The following is a 22587-nucleotide window of genomic DNA, read 5'->3' as shown; positions in this document are numbered from 1 at the left end:
AGGTTTTCCCCTACAGTTATTTCCCATAAATCATTTTTCAGTTCTTCAGATTACTAGTCATATTGAAGCCAAGTTAATTTCTGTTTGTTTTTTTTTTTTTTATATATATACCAGTGGTTTGTCGTATGCAAAGGTAATTCCTGAGCTGAACAGTTAATGATCAATCTGATTGGAAATAAAAGACCTAGTTGTAGAAAGCTGCGTTAGTTCAGGAAGCTTAGGCTTTAATTTAGTTCAGGGTGAGCTGATCTTGCTCCATCCTCAGTTTAGAGACTCTTAAAGGAGAGTGAGGTACTCCTCCTCTCTTTGTTAAAACGAAAGCTTGAATGAACACTGCATCACAGCACCATTCTTTGCTTCTCCAGAAAAGCTTGAGGAACTCAGCACTTTTTCAGTTAGAAATCCCAAGCACACTAACAGCAGTCAGGACTAAATAAGATACTCCAGATGTGAATCAGAAGGCTGGTCATTATGGGTGTGTGGGTTTGCTCATCATGCGTGTTGGTATTTAATCTTTCCAGGCCTCAGATTTTCCACCTGTAGATGGGAGATGATTGTACCCACCTCCTGCAGTGATTGTGAGGAATAAGCTTTGATCTCCGAAGTGCTTAGCTCAGGGCCTCGTCATTAGGAAAGCCTCAGAACGTTAGCTGTTAGTATTTTCTATTTTTTTTTAATGAAACTTACAGAGCAATTTATGCTTGGGGACGTGTTATAATAAAAGGGGTGCTGGATTCTAATGACCTTGGATCAGATGCTGCCTCGCCTGCTCTGTAATCTCTCATTTCTTTATCTGTTAAAAGGGACTGCAAACAGATGCTTACACATTGGAGTATTCATTGAGAGAACGATTTCAAAGTTCCAGTCATATTGCTTGGCACATCGCAGAGACCTCAGTTAAACCTTAGGTGACTCTGCAGTTTCCATTTGCCAACAGTATGCCTGTTGAAAACTAATTCTTGCTCCCCTCTGGCAGTTTTACTTTGCTTTGTGGCTTTTATAAATATTTTTAATCTTCTAATAAATGTTATTTTCTAGTGTTTGCTGTTCTGTTTCACTTTTTGGAAGATCGCCTGGTGCTTGCTTTGATAAACTGATTTTAAATCCTTTTTATTTGTAGGCGGAATAGTGGCTAGCCTTAGAGAGCAGGGCTGGAGGAGGGGCCATGGCGCCCATTCAGGAACTTGCTTACAACCCCTGCTGGGGCCTGGAGCTGGGGCCACTCCTTCGCCAGCCTCAAGTTGCCAGGGTTGAATTCTGGTTTAGGGAGAAATTCTGTGCAGAAGAGTTGTGTTTTTCAGTAGTTGTTCAAGGACCAGCTGCCATCAGTCACCTACAGTGGTGGTGGTGGGGAGGAGGGGGCTGGGGGTGCTTGTTAAAATGCTGATCTCTGGGCCCCACCTAAGATCTCCTCAATCAGAAAATTTGGAAAAAGGCTCCAGAAATAATTCACTTCAATAAGGTCTCCTAGTTCATTAACGTTCAAGAATCACTAGTTTATACGTAATTTGAATTGTTGGGTCATACCCCAGAACGTATTTCCAGGCCCATTTAAGAAAAAAGCTACAACTGTGAGTTTGTTAATCTGGCCTCTAGTAAGAGACTTGGGTAAACTGACAGGTACGTTCACGCTGTCTGCTGTGTCTGTAACCTCATTCCAGCAGTCATCTCTCTCCTGAACATCTTACAGGAGGAGAAGGAATTCAGAATCAGTTTAGCCAAGTGAGGCCACATCCAGGGAATTCCCTACACCTGGCAGTTACTCAACAAAGAAGAGACACAAATGTCAGTATCTTATTCAAAGTTTGCGAGTACTCCTAAAAATTCACACAACAAAACCCTGCAGTGCTGGTGAGCTGGTAAGACTGCTGACTGGAGGCAGGAGAACTAATTGGCGTGTGGACAGGGTCCTTCTGTTTTGATTTTATTTCACCAGAAGGAAGCTGTAACTCATACAGTGCCACTGTAAAGTAATGAGACTTATTTCTATAAGCTATACCTCGTAAACAAACAACATAGCTGCTGCTCTACTGCTTCTCAGTATGTTTCCAGTTAATCACTTTTCCCCCCGTCTGTTCCCATCTATGAGAGCACCCCTTGAGCCCAGGAGGGCACTAACAGGCTTGCTGTCAGCAAAAGAGAGTTAACTTTGATAATCTTAGAACTGAGATTCCTCTTTCACCCAGTAAGCCATTTCATTTCCTGGTGTGTGCCAGGCACTTGTGTGTGCAGATGCCCTTAGAGCACCCCCATTTTATAAATAAACTGGGGACTGGGGCTCATCCAGCACACAGCATAGAGCCGATTCCTGGTAAATCCCCCAAGCTCTTCATGACCTTTTTCCTCCCTCTCCTCTCCACTCTCATGGGCTCCAAACTTCCTCCCCAGAGCAATCTGTAGGCTTAGCGAAGCTCCAGTGCTGTTACAGGAAAGCCTATGCCCCTCTGCGTGGGCTGTTCAAGGAAGCCAGAGAATCAGCTGATGAGTTCGTAGGAAATCTCACCCGCCAGCTTTGGCTGGTCGGATTTTCTTCTTAAGCTCTTTTTGTTGATTTAGCACTTACTGGCATAAAAAAATCTCTATATCTAAGGGAAGGTTCCAGGTTCATTTAAGTTATAAATACTGGTTTCTGAACATGGAAATTAACCAGCATTTTCCACTCTTAACTCTCTTCCTTCCCCATAAAACCATTAGTATAAAGGACTTTGTACCTATAGTAGATACCTAATTGATCCATTTAATGTTTTAATTGTCAATATGAAAGTAATCGAATGAGTGAGTCAACACAGTATTTCATTTAGGATATTTCCCTGGGAACAGCTCACTTATAATTTTTCACCTCCCTTTTGAGCTCCAGTGGCTATTTCTGACTGTACGGTGGACATCTCTACCAGGACATCCTCACCTACCCGACAGTGTCCAGACTCCTCAAGGCGACACACAGGTTCATGGCTTGGCCCCTGCCTTCCTCACCAGCTTCGTTTCATGTACCATCTCTGCATGCTAGCCTTCCCAGACTGCTTGCAGGTCCCCAGTGTGACATGCCACTTCATGTTCTGTGACTTCACACAGACCGTTTCTTGTGCCTGAGCTGACCTCCCATCCCGCATCTACTCACTGAGTCCTTAAACATGATGCTTTTGTTCTGCCTTCTATGCAGATCAATGAGAACTGTCAGCGCCTGCAATGGAAACGACGCATTGTTCTTATTTGGATTTATAATGTCACACGCTGCTTCTTTGGAGTTGCAGTCACCGTGCTTTCTTGTATTGGCCTCTGATCTGTGTTTTCACTGCCTTTGCTGTCCTAAAAGTCTCTCTCTCTCTCTCTCTCTCTCTTTTTTTCCTCTTCATTGTTTTCTTTTCCTCTTGGGCTCTAATTACTTTAAAATCTCATCAGTTTATTCCTAATGCATTTGGCTTTGACTAAAACTAGTAAGTCATAATTTAAATAGCTGGGAAGATTCAGTGTCTACAGAGGGCAACAAAGAGAGGTATGGCATAAATTCTCTAATAAAGTAACATTTTTACTGTTTAATATGAGCTTTATTAATAGCTTTGTTGAGGTATAATTAAGATGCAGCATGTTTCACGTTTTTGAAGTGTTCAGCTGAATAAATCTTACCTAGGTAAATACCTGTAAAACGAGTACCACAGTTGAGGTAGTGAACGTGTCCATTATCCTCAAAAGTTTCCAGTCATCCTTTGTAATTCCTCTCTTCTGCCCCTCCTTCCATTCCCACCCGCGTGTCCCTCTGCAGCCGCAGACCTGGCACTGTAGATTGTTTGCATTTTCTAGAATTTTGAAAACATACAGTATGTACCTTTTTTCGCCCGGTCTGCCTTCTTTGACTCAGCACCATTATTTTTGACATCCACCCTTGTTGCTGTGTGTATCAGTAGTTCATTCCTTTTTATTACTGAATCATATTCCATTTTATGGATGTGCCACAGTTTCTTTATCCATTCACCTGCTGATGGACATTTGGCTTGTTTCCAGTTTGAGGTTCATACAAGTAAAAGCTGCTGTGAACGTTTGTGTGCGAGCCTTTGTAGGAACAGGTATTTCCTTTTCTGGGAGGTAAAGAGCTGGAGTGGAGTGACTGGATCATGTGGGAAGTTAAGAAACTGTCCAGTTGTTTTCCAAAGTGATTGCACCATCATACATTCTTACAGGTGTGTGTAAGACTTGTAGCTCCTTCACGTCCTCGCCGACATTTGGTATGGTCAGCCTTTTAAATTTCAGCCATTCTAACAGGTGTGTGTTGTTATCTCAGTGTGGTTTTAGTTTCCAGTTCCCTACTGTTGAACGTCTTTTCATATATGTATTTGCCACCTTGCGTCTTCTTAGGTGAAATGTCATTTCATCTCTACCCATTTTTCGTTGGGTTGTTTGCTTTCTTGTGGAATTTTTGAAAGTTCTTCGGATATTCTGGATATAAGTTCTTTATCACATATATGCTTTGCAAATATTTTATCCCAATCTCTGGCTTGTTTTTTTTTTTTTCTCCTCAGTGTCTTTTGAAGAGCAGGAGTTCTTAATTTTGATGATGTCCAGTTTATCAATTTTTTTCTTTTATGGAACATGATTTTGTTATGGTATCTAAGAAGTCTTTGCTTAACTTAAGATCACAAAACTTTTCTCCTATGTTTCCTTTGTGTTTTACATTTAGGTCTCAGGTCCATTTTGAGTCAATTTTTGTGTATGTTGCAAGGTCACAGTTCTGCTTTGGGTTTGTTGTTTGTTTTTTGGTATTAGGAGGACAATAATTCAAGCCCCGTTTCCTGAAAAGACTGTCCTTTCTCTGGTGAACTGCCTCTCCACCTTCCTCACGCATCCGTTGCCCATATTTGTGTGGGTCTATTTCTGGTGGTCTGTGTGTCCGTCCTTTCACCAGTATCATACCATTTTGATGACTGCAGCTTTATAATAACATAGGAAAGTCTTTATCTTCACAAGAAGAAAATTAAAAACTAAACACGTAATCTTCAAAGATGCAAATATACAATTGGGAAGTGAGAAAGAGAGAGGAGGGATTTGGGGAAGAGAATGGGGTGGAAGGTGGCCTTGTGCAGGGTTAGCTCTTAGGAACCCTCACAGCAGCGAGGCAGCTTACTGCCGTGTGCATAGAGCAAGTTGTCACCTAGATTGCTCCTCTAGAGTCTACACTTTATACTCCTTCTCTCTAGAGAGGCTCATGTTCACTTGGAGGGGAGTCAATCCCCTGGCCTCTGGAGTGTCTCCTAGTGTCTTCTCTGGAATGACATCATTGGCAGACAGTAGAAGACCTGAGGGAAGCATTTGAAAGCCAACTTCAATCATCCGTGTTAATGGTGCAGGCAGAGAATTTTCACAGGTAAATCAAATGTGATCACATAATCCCCAAGCCCCTTTCCAGCTTGTAGTTTTTTACTTTTTTATCCATCTATCCTTTTTCAACTTTGTAGGCTACTTGGAAAATTGTATATATTCTTCCAGACTGAACATGTCACTTAAATGTGGATTTGAACTTGACCCTGTCATGATTACCCTAGGGAGATGGAACGTATTGATACATCACAAAATGTCTGGAACAGTCAGCAACAAGAAGCTTAATTGAGGTGTCTGCTTTCCATTTTTCTTTAGCAAAAGGCCTTTAAAAAGCAAAGTTTCTCGGATTAAAGATAGGACTAATTTCTCCTTACGCAGCTAAATACATAAGCAAAGCATCTAAACATTTTAATAAGTGACTATGAAAGAGCTCTTATAAACAGAGTCAATAAACAACCTCCATGAAGTCCAGGAAAACAGTTTGCATTTTGCTTGCTGTGGTGTTTTCTTTATTCAGTTGGATTAACAAACCATGATTTCATCATTAGTCAACAAGATAGTGGAGAGACCATCAAAGCAAACTACAGGAGAGGCCAGATTGATTCTTGCCAAACAAATGTTTGTCGCCAACAGCTGTATTATCGCTGATTCTAATTTACGCAGCTGGGGTTCTCCTTTCATTTCCTACTTAGATAAATGTCATGTTGTACGATGCAGACACCGGGTCTGCTGCTTGAGTAATGAACCCTGTCAGCTTGCTGCTCTGCTTGGCTTCGTACCTCTTCGTAGGTGGGAGAAGTTGCCTTGCTACAGTTTTAGTTTTTTAAAGCAGCTCGTAGGCTTTTTTCTAAGGTATCAATCCACTAATGAACCATCCCCACCTTTGAATCAGAGTACGAATGACAAAACCTTTGCATGTATGGGTTTTAAACTAATAGTTTGCTTTCTTTTGTATTTTTACACTTAAATCAAAACTTGAGTACTGAAGGATAAGAAAAGTATGGGATGGCTTCTGTCTGCTGGCTGAGGTTCCTTGATTTGCACGATAACTATGCTAACTTAAAGATCCTGCAGTGAATTTCTATCCTCAGAGCTCAGTCTGAGTATGAACAGATCCTAAGGTGTCCATTCTTATAGCTCAACGAGTTTGCGGGATGTGTAGTACCTTTGGCTTAGGAACGCCATGCTGCTTCTTATCAAAGCAAATCTTAATTTTTGAATTGATCTGAAACAAAGGGAGAGTCTTATGTAACAAAAATATGGCTAAGAGTAGGGAGCAGTTGTAGAATATCTGTTCTGGATAGGTTGTTCTAGAATATCTGTCAGTTGTGGACAGCTTATTCTAGCTATCTTTCAGTTGTGGATAGATTGTTCTAGAATATCTGTAAGTTGTGGACAGATTGTTCTAGAATATCTCAGCATGGATAGATTGCTGTAGAGTATCTGTTGTGGATAGAAAGCATGTGTAACTGTTGGTGGTAGACTATCCGTCAGTTCTGGATAGATTGTTCCAGAATATGTTAGTTGTGGACAGATTGTTCTAGAATATCTCAGCTGTGGATAGATTGATATAGAATATCTGTTAGTTGTGGATAGACAGCATGTGTAACTGTTGTCGATGGTAGAATATCTGTCAGTTGTGAATAGATTGTTCTAGAATATCTTGTCAGTTGTGGATAGATTGTTCTAGAATATCTGTTAGAGGTAGCTAGAGAATATAACTGTCAGAGCCCTGCTAACCATAGTCAGAGGGGAGCTTGGAGAAGGGGGGCGCCAGCCACAGAGAGCCTTGGGATGGAGTCAGCAGAGCCCTCGGCTTGGAGTCAGTATTCTGTTCAGTCCTGGCTGCCGCCACTCAGTGGGATCTGTCAGCAAGTCATCTCTTGACCTCTGAGTCATGTTATTTTTTTCCCAGCTGTAAAATGGGTAATAATTCTTGCTTCACATGATTGTTGTGAAGATTAAATAAAATAATGTTTGTGAGAACAAGTAGCACAGAATAAACCAAAAAAACCCAAACCCACTGCTGCCAAGTTAACTCTGACGCATAGTGACCCTATAGGACAGAGTAGAGCTGCCCCATGGAGTTTCTAAGACTGTAATCTTTATGGGAGCAGATTGCCATATCTTTCTCCTGAGGAGCAGCTGGTGGGTTTGAACCAGCAACCTTTTGGTTAGCAGCTGAGTGCTTTAACCATTGTGCCATCAGGGCTCCTCCAGCACAGAGTAGGTACCTAATAAATGAAGACGTTGAACAATTTAAAAATAGTCAACGAGGAAAGGTTAAAGATACAAGTATAAGAGAAATGTCTTTAAAGATTATTTAATCTCATGGTTCTTAACCCTGTCAGCACGTTAGAATATTTTCGGGAACTTCAAAAACTACCCATGCCTGTTCCCCACCCCAGATTAGATAATCAGAGGCTCTGGAGGTGGGGCCTAGACAGAGAAGAATTTTAAACACCCCAGGAATTCTAGTGTGCCGCTGGTGCCACAACCACCAAAGCCCTCCTCCCATTAAAGACAAGGAAATTACAGCCGAAGAGAGTGAGGGAAGTTCAAGATCGCTCTGCTGGCTGTGGGAAAGCCAGGCCTTGGACCTAGAGCTCCCGTGTCCCTCTCAACCCTTTCTTGAAACCTGGTGGTCTCCGTTTGGCATAGACCCCAAGAGCAGCCATCATGTTCTTGTTCGTTGGGTCAGCAAATGTTACTGAAAATCTCGGTGTACACACACATATTAAGAAATGAATAGGATAGAGTCTGCCCTCACAAAATCAACCTGGTGGGGAAAACAGCTACTAAACAAGTACTGTGCAAGCGCTGTGTAAAAAGTGCCCTGGGATCAGAGAAGGAGGTGTACCACAGCCTGGGGGCAGTGGATCAGGAAAGCTCGCTTCTCAGAGGAGGTGGCAGAGAGAGAGGTCTGGAAAAATGAGTTCACTGAGTAAGCAAGGGGAGGAAAGGTATTCCAGGCAGAGGGGACAGTGTATGCAAAGACAACAGAGGCATTTTCCAGGAAGGGAGAGTGGTTTTGTGGAGCCCTGGTGGCACAGTGGTTAAGAGCTCAGCTGCTAGCCAAAAGATCCAGCAGTTCAAATACACCAGGTGCTCCTCGGAAGCCCTGTGGGGCAGTTCTTCTCTGTGCTATAGAATTGCGATGAGTCAGAATCGATTTGACAGGTAAGGGGTTTTGTGTGGCCGAAGTGATGGGTTTGAGGTGGTGGGAACCTCAGGAAAGAAGGCAGGAAAGAGTTTATGGCCATATTAGTTTTCGTAATCTGAATTTCATCAGTCGAGTTTGAAATAGCTGTTACCACTTAAAGAAACTGCTTTAGATCCCTTGGTCCTGTTATTTTCTGACTTGGCCTGTTATTTCTGGATATTTCAGAAGGAAAAGAAACATCCAGTTACACATATTTTTGGCATTTCCATTTCCATCACAGTTGGAACCAGGAAACAACAGTGAAAAGAAAGGAGGGAAGAAGCATGGAGCAAATCTGTTTCAGGTTTAAGAAATGAAAACATATTGCAGGCACGTTCAACCACTTTACTGAGATCTCTACTAGAGATTTATTTTTCTATTTTTGAAAAGAGTCTGTCTCTGAGAAGGCATCGACACTAATATAGGTAATTAATTAACAAAAGGAAAAATATTTACCCAGCTTTATAACTATGTCCAGGGAGCTACTGCTTTGAATAGAGAGGACATGGAAAGTCTCTTGTGTTCTTTTTTGTCCTGTATAACAGATTATTTTTCCTGCAAAGCACCAGATTGCATTTCCCTGCATTGCATTGCCATGAACACGGTTCTGGTACGCTGCAGCTTTTCTGGGGATGCTCCTGACATCAATCTGGAAGCCTATTCAAAATGAGCATGGGAGTCAGAATTGAGCTGTGCCAACATTCCCGCTGCGAATTAGCCCAGTTCCGTTATGTGTGGGGGAGCCCCGGTTCACCACCCTGGCCCGTTTGGGGTACACAGATACAGCTGAGAGACTGCGGGGAGTGTGGAGTTAAGAAACCACATGATAGGAACACTATCACTTACTCTTTCATAACGTGCTCCATGCAGGAAGCTCAAAAAGATCAGGGTTTTTTTGTTTTGTTTTGTTTTGTTTTTAACATTCAGAGCAGCTGTGGCGCTCTTGGGAAAAGCTACTTCTGCTTTATAAAGCAAGAAAAACACAGAAGAATCGTGGACAGACTTTCAGAATGAGCCCGGGCCCCAGGGGTTCTCTCTGTCCTTCTTAACTTGTTCAGTTAGCTCGAGTACCAGGAACAGATTTGCTGCTTGGCCTGTGCCTTCATTGGATAGATAAAGAAACTGAGGCCTGAAGAAGTAGAGTTGGTGGCTGGTTAGTTGCCAAGGCAGAATTGGAGTGCCTGCATCTTCTAACCCTATGGGTCAGACTGTAGTCCATCAACCTGAGTAGGGTTGTAATCAGCCAGGTGCTGAGCCATGGGGCTGGAGGCATAACAAGAGTACATTGTGAAGTCTTTTCTGATGGGAAAAGTAGATGGTGGACGGTAAGAAGTGCAAAATTTGGTCTCTGTGACTCTATCCTATTTATGTCTGTGTCATACAGCATTCACATCATATGTAGGATTTCATTTTTTGAGCTGTGTGTTTATCTGTTTTATCTTATAAATTGCCTGTTTCATCAGAGTAGGGCTTGGTTTCCTGAAGTCTGACCCTGTTGACTTGGCTTTTCACCACTTGGAAGACGCGTGCACGCGTGTACCCTCAGTTACCTCATTTCCAGCTTCTCCTCATGTCTGAAAGGGTTAAATATGACGGTGTAGCACACATCTCAGAGGAATTCTGGGTACCCTTTTCCATCTCAGAGGGCTGGACCTGTGTCTCCTGTCTGTAACTGATTTTCTTTCTTAGACTTTCTAATTGCATACATCTTGATTTTGGAAACTTGTGCATGGGGTGTGTGCAAGGAATATTTTAGCTTGGTTTGCATAGACCTGACACATTTTCTAAGTCAACATGGAGCCAGTTCTTGCTTGAACTCTTTGTTTTTAAACACATTACTTCTCCCTATCAAGACGCCTCCACTTGGGCATTGCATTTGCAGACCCGTTGCTTATGTTCTCTTTCCACCACTCCCTCCCCTCGTGATCATGGTAATGAGGAGCCACTCCAGTCAGGGGTCACTCAGCACCGCTCAGCTCCATGGGGGAGAATTCATGAGTAGTAATATATTCTCCAAGGAGACTCTGGCCTGGAACCCGAGAGTGTCATGGGGATGTGTGTGACGCCTGAGCCTCTAACTAATGAAGCTTGTTCCATTCTAGCCCAGTGCTATGTGAAAGGACCAGAGCAGCCTGACTGTGGCTTACAACGAAGTACTGTAGAACCATAATCTGTTTACATCTAATATCAAATCAGATCCAGGCTTTTCTCTAAGGGGACTGCTAAGCCACATTTATTGAGCACCTGCTAGGTTATATGGAGGTCTGTGGGTTCCTTGTCAGTAAGGGTCTATGCGCAGTGTCACACCTGGCACACAGTAGGAGAACTGTGAATTTGTGTTGAGTGAGGGTAATTGGTGACAACTGGGGCTTCTCAGAAGCGTCCTCTGGCCACTCCAGAGAGAAGGGGTTCTCCCAGGGCCTAACCTGTCTGGTTCTCCTTGAGGCTGGCCTGGATCTTGACCTTCTTCCCAAGATGAAGAGGAAGGGTGTTACTCATCTGAGATTTGCCCGGCATCCTTTAGCACAGACTTGGTTTCTGAGGAAAGGCTGGCAAAGCATCGACGTGGGAAAATTGTTCTTCGATATCCTCCTCTGATGACCATACGCTGAGCGAGGCTTTCGTACAGTTACTGTAGCCATGAAAGTAATCGCTGGACCACATTCCCACCCAGGGCAGAGAGAACCCACTCTTCATGGTGGTCTATGGCAGTCGGGGGGAGGGCTAATAGGCACCAGCCAGGTCAGCACGCTCTTTACCACAGCATGGTGCTGTGTGCAGGGCCGTTGATTTCCCCTTGCTTTATTTGTTTTTAAAATGTAAACCTGAAGGCAAAAGTAAATTTTGTCACTGATGGTTTGGAAATTATTTGGGCCTACAGGAAGCAATATTCTGAGTCTCAGAAATCAGTTTGGAGTTGAGGGATAAGGTTGTGGTGACAGGCGACAGGAGTTAGGTGCTTAGTGAATGTAGCGAGGAAGGCAGGAAGGAGGACGGAAGCTGGGAGGAGGAGGAGAAGTTAGCGGGGTGATTTGGGGCTTGGGCCCCGGGATCAGCCTGTGTGGAGTCCAGTAGGCTTTGTCATTAGTTAGCTGGCTGACCTGGTAACGCTCCTTAAATTCTAATTACGTCTGCTCGTCTTTAGACTAAGATAGCACCTACTTCATCGGGATTTCCAGAAGGCTAAATGAGCTAATGCATACATATATCTGACACAAACTGACCTTAAAAATGTTAACTTTTCTTATGATTAATAATACGTTCATGAGTTCCAGCGATTGTCCTCTTTAAGAAAATACCTGTCTATCTTCTTGGACTTTAAAATGTGTCCCCATCTATTAATACAGACTCCCCCGAGATAGAGAGCCAAGCACACTGCAGTTCCTCAGAAAAGCTGGCAATCACGGGTGACATGTTATCACAGCCTGTCCCTGGGTACCAGCATTAAGTTGACGGGTTGATGTTTCCAGAACCGTCCTTCCAGGTGGGTTCTCCTCTTAGCAGGGGTCCCAGGTACCAGTCATATTTTTCACCTGACTCTTGTTCTCTTGCCAGAACAAAGGGCCAGATACACCTTCCTTTGTGAACGCGTACTTCCTTCCCCTGCCCTGGCACCAGGTCCTTCATGGAGCCCACAGCCTCCCTGGGGAGTTTACATTGAGGCAGAAGAGATGCAGACTGCTGGGGCAGGGAGGGAGGAGTCTAGCTGTGGGCCATAGTATTCCTGTTAACGTCTCAGGCCAGATGTGAGGGTTCCCTCACATCGGGGTGGGTAGCATGTTCTACAACCGAAGAAACCCTAATTCTGCCGCTTTCAGAGACATCACGTTTCTCCAGGGTTAGGTTTCCTCAGAATGGGGATCTGTTTTCTGAAACACCCTTAATAGATACGTACAGCTGCCTCGAGAGTTCCCTGGTTGGCACAAACAGTTAAGCACTTGACTCCTAGCCAGAAGGTTGGCAGTTGGAACCTACCCAGAGGCGTCACAGAAGACAGCCCTGACATCTGCTTCCAAAATGTCACGGACTTGAAAACGCTATGATGCAGCTCTGCTGTGCACACATGGGATCACCATGAGTTGGAATTGACTGGATGACAGCTAACAACATAGCTGTCTCAAACTGTTTTTGCAATGAGGCAGAGTAACCATGAAAACACAGAAGTATTGAGTCAATGAGTAGTATTTGTGCCTGAGAGAAGTGGGGCGTCTCCCTGGGTTTTCTTGAGCACTTACTGTGCATGGGTACCCTTGGAGGTCTGGGAGGCAGCCTCCTTTGGAAGGCTTAGGGGTCTCTGTCCTTACAGTCACATGCATTTCTCTCTACTGGACACGGAAAAAGAATGGGCCCTTGGCTTTTCACACCAGTTCGTGGTTAACTCATACGGGCCAGGATGGATTCTAACTGCCATAAATATGAAATCACTTATGCCTCAGGATCGCTAACTTCTGAGGTAGATAGTATTTTTAACCCCATTGTACAGAGGAGGCTATCCGAAGCTCAGAGAAGTACACTTCCTGGGGTCAGACAGTTGGTAAGTGACAGGACCGGTAAAGAAGTGCAGGCAGCCTAACCCTGGCACACCTGAGGAGTCTTCTGTCCTGCTTGAGGATATCAGCAAGGGCCCAGTGGAGATCAAATGTAAATTTAGGATTTCTCTTCTCCAGGCTTTTTAAATGCTTAATTTTTCCATAGAATTTCAGGCATAAGTAGCGCTTTTCATCTCAGCAAGATCAGTGTGCCTGTATGAGCCTAAACGGTGGCCCGGTATTTTCCATAACCTCTGCTGTCTGGTCAAGCCACACTCTGTTACAGGTTGGGGTCTCTGGAAGCTGTCACTGAGATGGACTTTGACATCAGGATGTGTATCAGGGACCCCTGCTGAGGGGGACGGGTCAACGGGACATGCAGTGAGGCCAGCCATACAGGGCACGGGGGAGTTTGTGGCCCCTCAGAGTTGTCCTGTGGGTGTCTGAAAGGGTGGACCTTTATACTCCTGCCACTGTCAGTTATTGGATGGGACCACCTAGGGCAGGAAAGCCCCCTCAGGCGAGGCAGCCCTCTTCAGCTGAGGCAGACTCAGAAGGAGCTGAGGCAGGAGGCTGTCTGTCTCCTGACAGCACTCCCAGCGACTGGGGCAGTGAGCTCTGCCTTCAGCAGGGGATCTAGATGGTGATCCCTGTCTCCATTCTGACAGTTTCAGTTTCACTGGAAATATGAGTCCACTCGATGGCAAATGCTTTCCCCAAACTCAGCCTATTGTTTGTTTGGATTCTAGGTAAATAGACTTGTACAAAATATACCAGTAAAGACAGACCCTCAGCCATCTGGAATCCTCTGTAACCAAGGCAGAGGTACAGGAGACCAAGTGATAAAAGTCATACCTGCCATTTTGAGAGATTCTTGAACAATTTGTTTTACAACCATCATTCCTTTTAAGCAGAGCCAGTCTGGCTTTCCCTGGAGGCCGGGCCACAGCGCAGTGATGGAGATCTACTACATTTTGCCTGCCAGCTATCTTTAGAAAAACCTCTCAGTGATTACAACACCAGCTTTAAGCCCCTTTTCCTTGCTCCCTCCATCATGAAAGTAAAGCAATCTTCTGAGTCACTTCAGCAGGGACATGAAACTGCTGCCCAGCTGACTATTACCTTGTGTAGCCAGGTTGACCTTGATGAACCGTCCCTGTTATTTGGTGGGTGAGTTCACCTTGCAGGACCCCGGTACTGCACATCCCACCGTTGCCCAGAGCCAGCTGTGGCTACCGACCACAAGGTGTGTGAAACCTCTCTCCGTTTTTTCTTTCAGGTAGGAAAGCTTATCCAAGAAGCAGCTGGAAGAAGTAACCTGAAGAGAGTAACTCTGGAACTTGGAGGGAAAAGTCCCAATATTATTTTTGCAGATGCTGATTGTAAGTCACCCACCGATCCCAGACCATCCCCCTGAACTGCTCTTTTGTGCTGTCTTTTGTGTCTCCACTTTTGATAGGACACTAAGAAAAAGGACTTTGAAGCTAAGGGGCAGTCAGGAAAAATTGACTCTTGCTTCAACTGACTCTCTTTGCTTCTGAGAAGGAAACGGTTTAATACTGGAGAGAGAGCAAGTACCGATTAACCAATGAACAGAGAGTTGTTTTCTAGATTCTCGTAGCCATTTTGACTGTGCTGTTGTAGAATAGGAGATATGAGGTAAAGGCTTGGTCAGTTTGCACAGTGGACAAAGCAAGGGTCTCAGCCTTTTGAACACCTGCAATCTAGCCTCTGCCCAGATTTAAGAAATCTGAAACGTCTCAACTGTGCCTGGTGGCTTTGTAGATGACTAAAAATGAAGCTCAGTTAAGTAGGGTGCTGCTGTTTTCTCAAACCCATAACCCCTTCTCTGTTTAACCACCCCAGCATCTTCCTACTGCTACCCTTGACTTTCAGTTAGGATGACAGCACCCTCGCGTCCTGTGAATAGACCTACGTCAGAGGTGATTCTACCTCAGCAGCAGACTTCACGGAGGCTTAGTGCAGCAGCCTAGTGAATCCTGTGTCTCCAGGCAGGATGCCACCCTGTCCGTTCTGCACAGGTGTGGGCTTTCCGTTTCTAAAAGCTCTCCAGGGGATGAAATTCCAAATCCGCTTCTGTCCCCATTTCTCTTCCTTACATCCTGCCAGGCAGAGCTGCTTTTCTCATTTCCCAGATCAGGAAACAGAAACCAGATTGCCTTAATCTTAGCCTGAGCTTGGCCTTCGCGGAATTCAGCTTCTGCTGTGTTCTCACTGCCAAGGGCACCAGAATTTACATGAATTCCCCCCGAGGAGTGGGTGTACACTGACATGACAACATTGATCAGTTCATGTCCGTTCAGCTAGTCATTTAGCAACTGGGACATGTCGGATTTATTAATACTGTGCCAAAATATAAGCCATAGAGATGAAAATGAAATAGTTGTCATATTCTCTTACGCAGTCTTGTTCCAATAGGGAAGAAATGTAGTGCCTTCAAAGAAGATCCATCACTGATACACTTTAATTCACCAGAATACTAATTAAACATTGAAGGCCCTGTAGATTAGATTTGAAAACTGTGAGTCCACAGGTCAAACGTAGGACAGAGACCTGTCTTGTTTGGCCTACATAGTGTTGTGGTTTTTTTTTTTTTCTTGAACAGAAATTGCACATTAAAAAACTGATTTATGTTTTTTTTTTTAAAAAATGGAAAGATCTGTCGACTCTGGGCTTGTAATGTTCCGTGGCATCACCCAACTGGAATTGTGGATTCCCTTCTTAGTCTCTGTCATGGTGTTTTACCACCTGACCCAGTTCACACGTTCGCATTAGCTGCCTATTTCCTTTGCACGTTGGAATGGGAGACCCCTCTTATAGATCTTCTGATCCAGTCTCTCTTTTTTACGGAAGAGGAAAGAGACTCGAAGAAATGAAGTTACCCAAGTCCACATAGCAAGTAACATCAGGGTCTAGTTAGAACTTAAACCAAGCTGCGTTTTTAGTCCAGCGCCTTTCAGTGTCAGACACTATCAGAGTCGACTGGATGACAAGTGGCGTTTGGTTTTTCTTTGCCTTGTGCTGTGGTGAGCGTAAAGCTGGAGCGGGGAGAGACGTGGCTGTGCAGGCAGCCCCTGGGCGAAGCAGTGTTGGCAGCGTGGCTGTTTCTCCTTGCAGTGGACTATGCTGTGGAGCAGGCTCACCAGGGCGTGTTCTTCAACCAAGGCCAGTGCTGCACCGCGGGCTCCCGCATATTTGTGGAGGAGCCCATCTACGAGGAGTTCGTGAGGAGGAGCGTGGAGCGGGCCAAGAGGCGCACAGTGGGCAGTCCCTTTGACCCCACCACTGAGCAGGGACCCCAGGTAGAGGAGTCAGAAGCATGTTCTTTCTTTATCTAGTCCCTAGCTAGCACAGTGCCCCCTTACTCCTCCACCTTGTCTATGAGGTGAGGGCTGGAAACAAAGCCAGTGAGGGACTGTGTATTTCCTGTTCTTCTTCTCTTTCTATATGATATCTGAAAAACTTAGAGATTAGGGTTGCCTTAAAGATATTTTGAACTTTGGGGGTAAGTTGGAGTTTCTTGGCTCAAAAGAAAGACCCGGGCACGACAAGATGGAGCATGGCCTTAGAACCCAGTCTTCTAACCACTGAGCCTCGAGACAAGGAGGGTGAGTATCTCTCCTTCCCAGCTGCCAAGGGTTCTTCCCACCCACCTGACCTCATCTAGGGAGATCACTTGTAGCTTATGAATCTGTGGGAAATGAGTGGCTCAGTGAGGGTCGCTCTGCCTTATGGTTATCTCCACTCTCAGTGCTTCATACACTGGTGAGGTGAGGAGGGGCACAGAAGTCCTTTCTGAGCATCCACTCCGCAGTTCTGCATAGCAATCAGGCCACATTTCCAAATGGAATTCTGCTTCTGAACTGTAGATAGAGTCTAAGAATGTTCAAAAGACTCTCCACACCAGCACCCACCCAAGTCGCTAGAGTGTGGGTGTTTCTGGTAAGGAACAGCGTCACCGTAGTGTGACCCAGTGAGACAAGACTGGTGTCCTAGCCAAGCAATTCAGACTCAGATCCATGTAGGTTTTTATATTGTTCATATAATTGAATAACAACTCTGCCAGTTTTAGGGGGAGTGTAAGACTGACATATTTTGTGGACTAGGAAGCCAGCCCCTTCGCTCTTTACACTTAATCCTTTACTCTAAAACTGTAATAAAAATTCCTTTAAAAGCATACTCCAGTAGGGTTTGGTGTGTTAAACCATCTAAAGAGAGCATATGTTCATTCGTTTATTGTTTTTATCTTTTTAATGACCGATACAACTTGTTAAATTATTCACTTGATTACAGAGGTCAGTTTCCCCCATATAACCAGTGAATGATAATTAGTGAGTTTCCATCACTTAGGAGTTCAGACTCTTTTCATTGGTACTCATGGGTCCACAGTGTCATCAGAGCAATACATTCTTGGAATCCTCCATGTGTTCGGATGAAACCAAACTTACTGCTAAAGAGTTGATTCCGACTCATAGCAACCCTATAGGGCAGGATAGGGCTGCCCCGTGAGGTTTCCGAGGCTGTCATCTTTACTGAGGCAAACTGTCACATCTTTCTCCTGAGGAGTGACTGGTGGGTGGGTTCAAACAGCAGCCTTTAGGTTAGCAGTGGAGCGCTTTAAGCGCTGTGCCACCAGAGCTCCTGTATTAGGTTGAACCATACACACTTGACATTTTTTGTGGGTCAGAATGTTAACGACCACTTCATATGATTTAGCCAGATAAAATGAATCTTTGAAAAAATCATAAATGAGGGATTCTTGAGAATGTGCTCATTTCTGTCTTCATGGAAGGTTTTACCTGGAGTCACTAGGTGTTTCTTCTGTAGATTGATAAGAAGCAGTACAACAAGATCCTGGAGCTCATCCAGAGTGGTGTAGCTGAGGGTGCCAAGTTGGAATGTGGAGGCAAAGGGCTAGGCCGGAAGGGCTTTTTCATCGAGCCCACCGTGTTCTCCGACGTCACCGACGACATGCGGATCGCCAAAGAGGAGGTATCAGACGTGGTGTTCTTACACAGCCACCTCCTTCTTGGAGTGGTTTCCGAGCATTCCTGGGTAGACAGTGTTGCAGTTTCAGCTTTGTTTTTCACGTGCACTCTGCAATAGCAGCAGGCATGGCTGTGGAAATCCCAGCCTCAAGAAAAAGTTCAGCAAAAAAGCCAACAAGCTAGATGAAGTCCAGGTGACACACCATTAGACTGCAGTTATTATTAGCTGACAGTCCTAACAGCCAAGTCATTCGCCTCAGGAATGCACTGGCAGCAGTTCAGTTCCCCCAGACATGGGCCACTGGTCTGTTAACCGGGAAGGAGAAAGAGCCCTCACACTTATGCAAGAGAGGGACCGGGAGCAGGTTGTCCAGCTCTCTAGGTCAGTGTTCTCAGTCCTGGAACAGCACCCAGGGGATCCTGGAGGATGCCACCTCCTCTTCCGTACCTAGAGAACACACCTCTGGTGCACGCAGGGGAATCAAGTGATGCTGGAGGGCAGGGGCATTAAGCAGACTCTTTGAGTTAGACTCGTATAATCTCAATCTGGGAAAGTATGGGATATTTTACAGTTTTGTACTGCACAACTTAAGTGTCACTAAAACTATCAAGGCAGAGTAAACTTGCTCCGAAACGTGGAAAGCAGGTAAAGGAGTCACGAAGCGTTCATGCTGTTTTCTTACAGATCTTTGGCCCTGTTCAGGAAATCCTGAGGTTTAAGACAATGGATGAAGTTATTGAAAGAGCCAATAACTCAGACTTCGGACTTGTAGCAGCTGTCTTCACCAATGACATCAACAAGGCCCTCACAGTGTCATCTGCAATGCAAGCTGGGACTGTGTGGTAAGACCAGAGTCAGTCTTGTTGTTCCCTCTGGTGGTTGGGGTCCTTATAACTCCCTGGAGCCTGGGCAAAATCAACAAATAAATATCCTCTGGGAAGATGGGGGTGACCAAAGGCAGCAGACTTCACCCCTAGGGATGCACTCCTTCCTGGCTAGGTCAGGAAGTCAGTGAATTTTATATTAGAACATTTTCATCTGTAAAAAGGAATTAAAAAATAAAACCTTCAGAAAGAAGACCATGTTCGTGGGGTTATTTCTGTGCAGGTGGAACTCACAGTTACAGTACTGTCTTCTTTTCTTTCAGGATCAATTGTTACAATGCCTTAAATGCGCAGAGCCCCTTTGGGGGATTCAAGATGTCTGGAAATGGGAGGGAAATGTAAGTGTCCAAACTTCGCGGGGCATTGTGGTTATTGTTGTCAGCATTGTGATTATCAGCACAAAGGGTCCTCATATAACAGTTTAGTTCTCTCACTGTTGTTAATTCATTAACTTATGTTGAGCACACAGCACCATACGCCAAGACTGTACTGCGTGTAACAAAGACTGATAAGACACAATCCTTCACCTTAAGTGGGACTGGAGAAAATTAATATACCAGTAATTCTGTGTAATAAGGACTATTATGGAAATACGTTAAACATCTTACATACATAGAGGCAGTCAGACTTACAGGGTCAGAGAAGACGTCACAGAAGAGGTAGTATCTCAGTATTTAAGAAGCAGGCATGAAGGCACAGCAGATGTAGACGAGTCAGGGAACAGAATGGAGTTGGGTGACCTTAAAACGAAGGCCACCATTGCCAACCCAAGGGACAGATACAAACTTCACAACATTTAATAATCTCCAGCTGATGTTTAAAAATGAGGAGGCTTTGTATAAAATCTAGGTTTCTTGTTGATTTTCATTACTCTGTAGCAAAATTGGGGCCCTGGTGGTGGAGTGGTTAAGAGCTACAGCTGCTAACCAAAAGTTTGGCAGTTGGAATCCACCAGCTGCTCCTTAGAAGCCATGTGGGGCAGTTCTTCCCTGTCCTATAGGGTCGCTATGAGTCGGAATGGACTCCGCAGCAATGGGTATAGCAAAATTGCTGGAACCGTGGGAACTCTGTACTTTGCCACGGTCCGCACAATGCCTGTTGCTTTGGGGACTGAGTGTTGGTTGTCATTCATTTTGTGCCCATCCTCTTCACTCACCGATGATGCTTCCTCAGGCCTGTAGGTTCTGTGAGTTTGGAACTGTAGGGTGGGATGTAGGATGACAGGAGGGGACTTGCCAAAGATACAAGTGGAAAAGTTGATTTAAATCAAATCTCAGAAGACTTTATAGGCCAGCTGGTGGGTACCAAAGGTTTAAGACTGAGAATTCTGGCCTAGAGAGGATGTTTTGACAGAGACTATAGGAAAAAGGCCCATGAGAAGAATTTTGCAATAACGGTAATGGATGCCATTAATGGAACGCACACTGTGTCTGCCTCTGTATTAATAATCTTCTAACCCTGTCTCGTTTGGTGTTGACAGTGATCCTGCATTGGGATTGTTGTCTAACCCTGTCTCATGTCCCAGAAGCCCACTAAATGAACCAGGGGCGAGAGTGGGCAGGAGCTGGCCAAGTCACGCAGTGTCAGTGCAGACCTGACGTGTGACTCTGGGTCTCAGTGGCCAACCAGATCCTGTGCTCTTAACCCTCCTGATGCCCACCGAGGGAGCCTGGGGCCAGGCACAGGGATGGACTCCTCAGGGACAGGACCAGAGCTGGTCAGAGCCCTCCTGCGATGACAAGGGCCTGAAAAATGAGACTCTGGCAAAGGAATACTAGAGTCTAGAGGGACTTCACTTGAAGGGTTCATAAACAAATGGTGTATTTTGAGTGGTCGGAGGATGAATGGTAGCCAGGGTCTTCCTGAGCTGACTACCATCATCCAAAAAAATTCCCCTTATTTTGAAAGGAGCCAAGTCCATAGTTTCTGAATCCTGTGACCAGCAAGAGGAGACAGTCTGCCGCGCCTGTCCCCTCTGCCATTATATCCAAGTCATCCTTTTTCGGGCAGGTACCTAGTTTATAATCAGCGTACTGACAATAACATACAACCCACTGCCATGCAGTCAATTCCGACTCATAGTGACCCTATAGGACAGAGTAGAACTGCCCCATAGAGTTTCTGCGGAGTGGCTGGTAGATTCAAACTGCCAGCCTTTTAGTCAGCAGCCAAACGTTTAACCACTGTGCCACTGGGGCTTCAAATAATAACATACTGTATGCAGATCACTGTGTTTGGTCCATGGGGAAAACAGGCTAGTGGAAGATTTTAACATTTTTGGGGGGAAATGAAATCTGCAGCATTAGAAGAGTCAGAAGAAGCCCTAGAAGGGACTGCAAAGTGACAGGCATCCCGGGATGGAGAGGTCGCTGTGAGCCGGTGAATCTGAGAAACCTTTAGATCTGATCTTGTATGCGGTTGCTGTGTGTGGTGGAGTCGATTCCGATGCATAGTGACCCCATGCAACAGTAGAACTGCCCCAGAGAGTTTTCTAGGCTGTAATCTTTATGGAGGCAGATTGCCAAGTCTTTCTTCCCAGGAGCCCCCTGGAGGGGTTTGAACCACCAACCTTTCAGTTACAGCCAAGCGCTTAACTGTTTGCACCACAAGGGCTTCTGAATTGGCCTTTAAAGGAGAGGAACACTTGGGTGGATGAAGAAAAGGGAGTGTTTTTTTCAGGGTCTGTGGTCAAAGCAGACCGATGGGGGAGAATGAATCAAGACTGCAGGAGAAGTAGTGTGTTTTGGAGGAAAGCGCACTGAACCCTAAGACTAGAGACGAGGGGTTGCACGCGTCAGATACTTCAGCTGGTGATTTCCAGCCCTTAACCATTCAGCTGTAAAGTAGGCATAGCTTCGAGGCAAGAGCAGTTTCTGAAATCACACTGCTTGGATGCTAATTCTGGCCGTACTGTTCACCACCTGTGTGTCCTTGAACAAATTACTCAGCCTCACTAAGCCTCAGTGTCCTCATCTATAAGATGGGAGTAATTATAGTACCTACCTCACAGGGTAGCTATAGAGATTAAGTGTTAGAAGTAAGTATGTAAAACTAGCGCTTGTCTGGCAAGTCCTCAGAAAATGGTAACTGCTGTTGGTCGTTGCTGACCAAGTACGCGAGTGTTACGTGGTTGACCTTTCTCTCTCTCTTAATAAACCTATTACTTGCGGAGTGTAGCAGTTTTTCCCCTTAATTCTGGCCAGTGTCTCCAGCTTGTATTCTGTCTGGAAATGCCAAGGAAAAGCTCTTCTTGCTTGAGCACCTTTTTTCTGGCCCCCAAGGCCCCTGGCTTGCTTTACAGCCACACCCCACAGCCAGCCTGGATCCTGTTTGCTCAGTTCTTAGTACCCCTCAGCTTGCACCAAGTCTTCATGTGCTCCAGCTTTCTCTTCTTAACTTGTGTATGGCCTGATGTTTCTGCTTCCACTCTTCAGGATGCATTCAATTGGTTAATCCATTTCCTGCCCTGTGTCTGTGCTTCCTTGGTCTCTGAAACGTTTGGGCAGTCGCTAGTGCTGAGAACGCTGGTCGCGTGGACTGTTTTGTTACAGATCATTGATAAGGTGAATCATGGGCGTAAAATAAACTTGTGGTAAGTAATCATTGGTTGATGGAGCCTAATCCTGACTGTGAGCAGGTCTCCTGTCAGGAT

General features: G+C 45.0%; 1 protein-coding gene across 1 annotated transcript in view; it reads left to right on the top strand.

Moving 5' to 3' along the window:
- The window catches only part of ALDH1A2 (aldehyde dehydrogenase 1 family member A2), a 94353-nt gene that overhangs the window by 66051 nt on the left and 5715 nt on the right, over nucleotides 1–22587 (top strand). The window contains exons 8-12 of the mRNA XM_049905685.1: nucleotides 14321–14423; nucleotides 16180–16364; nucleotides 17890–18054; nucleotides 18736–18893; nucleotides 19199–19273. Coding sequence (XP_049761642.1) covers nucleotides 14321–14423; nucleotides 16180–16364; nucleotides 17890–18054; nucleotides 18736–18893; nucleotides 19199–19273 — 686 coding nt within the window. The remainder of the gene's footprint in view (nucleotides 1–14320; nucleotides 14424–16179; nucleotides 16365–17889; nucleotides 18055–18735; nucleotides 18894–19198; nucleotides 19274–22587) is intronic.

This window comes from Elephas maximus, chromosome 13 (assembly GCF_024166365.1).
Source record: "Elephas maximus indicus isolate mEleMax1 chromosome 13, mEleMax1 primary haplotype, whole genome shotgun sequence".
In the NCBI taxonomy this organism is placed as follows: domain Eukaryota; kingdom Metazoa; phylum Chordata; class Mammalia; order Proboscidea; family Elephantidae; genus Elephas; species Elephas maximus.
Note: the sequence above shows the minus strand (reverse complement) of the source record. Positions and strands in the feature narration are given on the sequence as shown.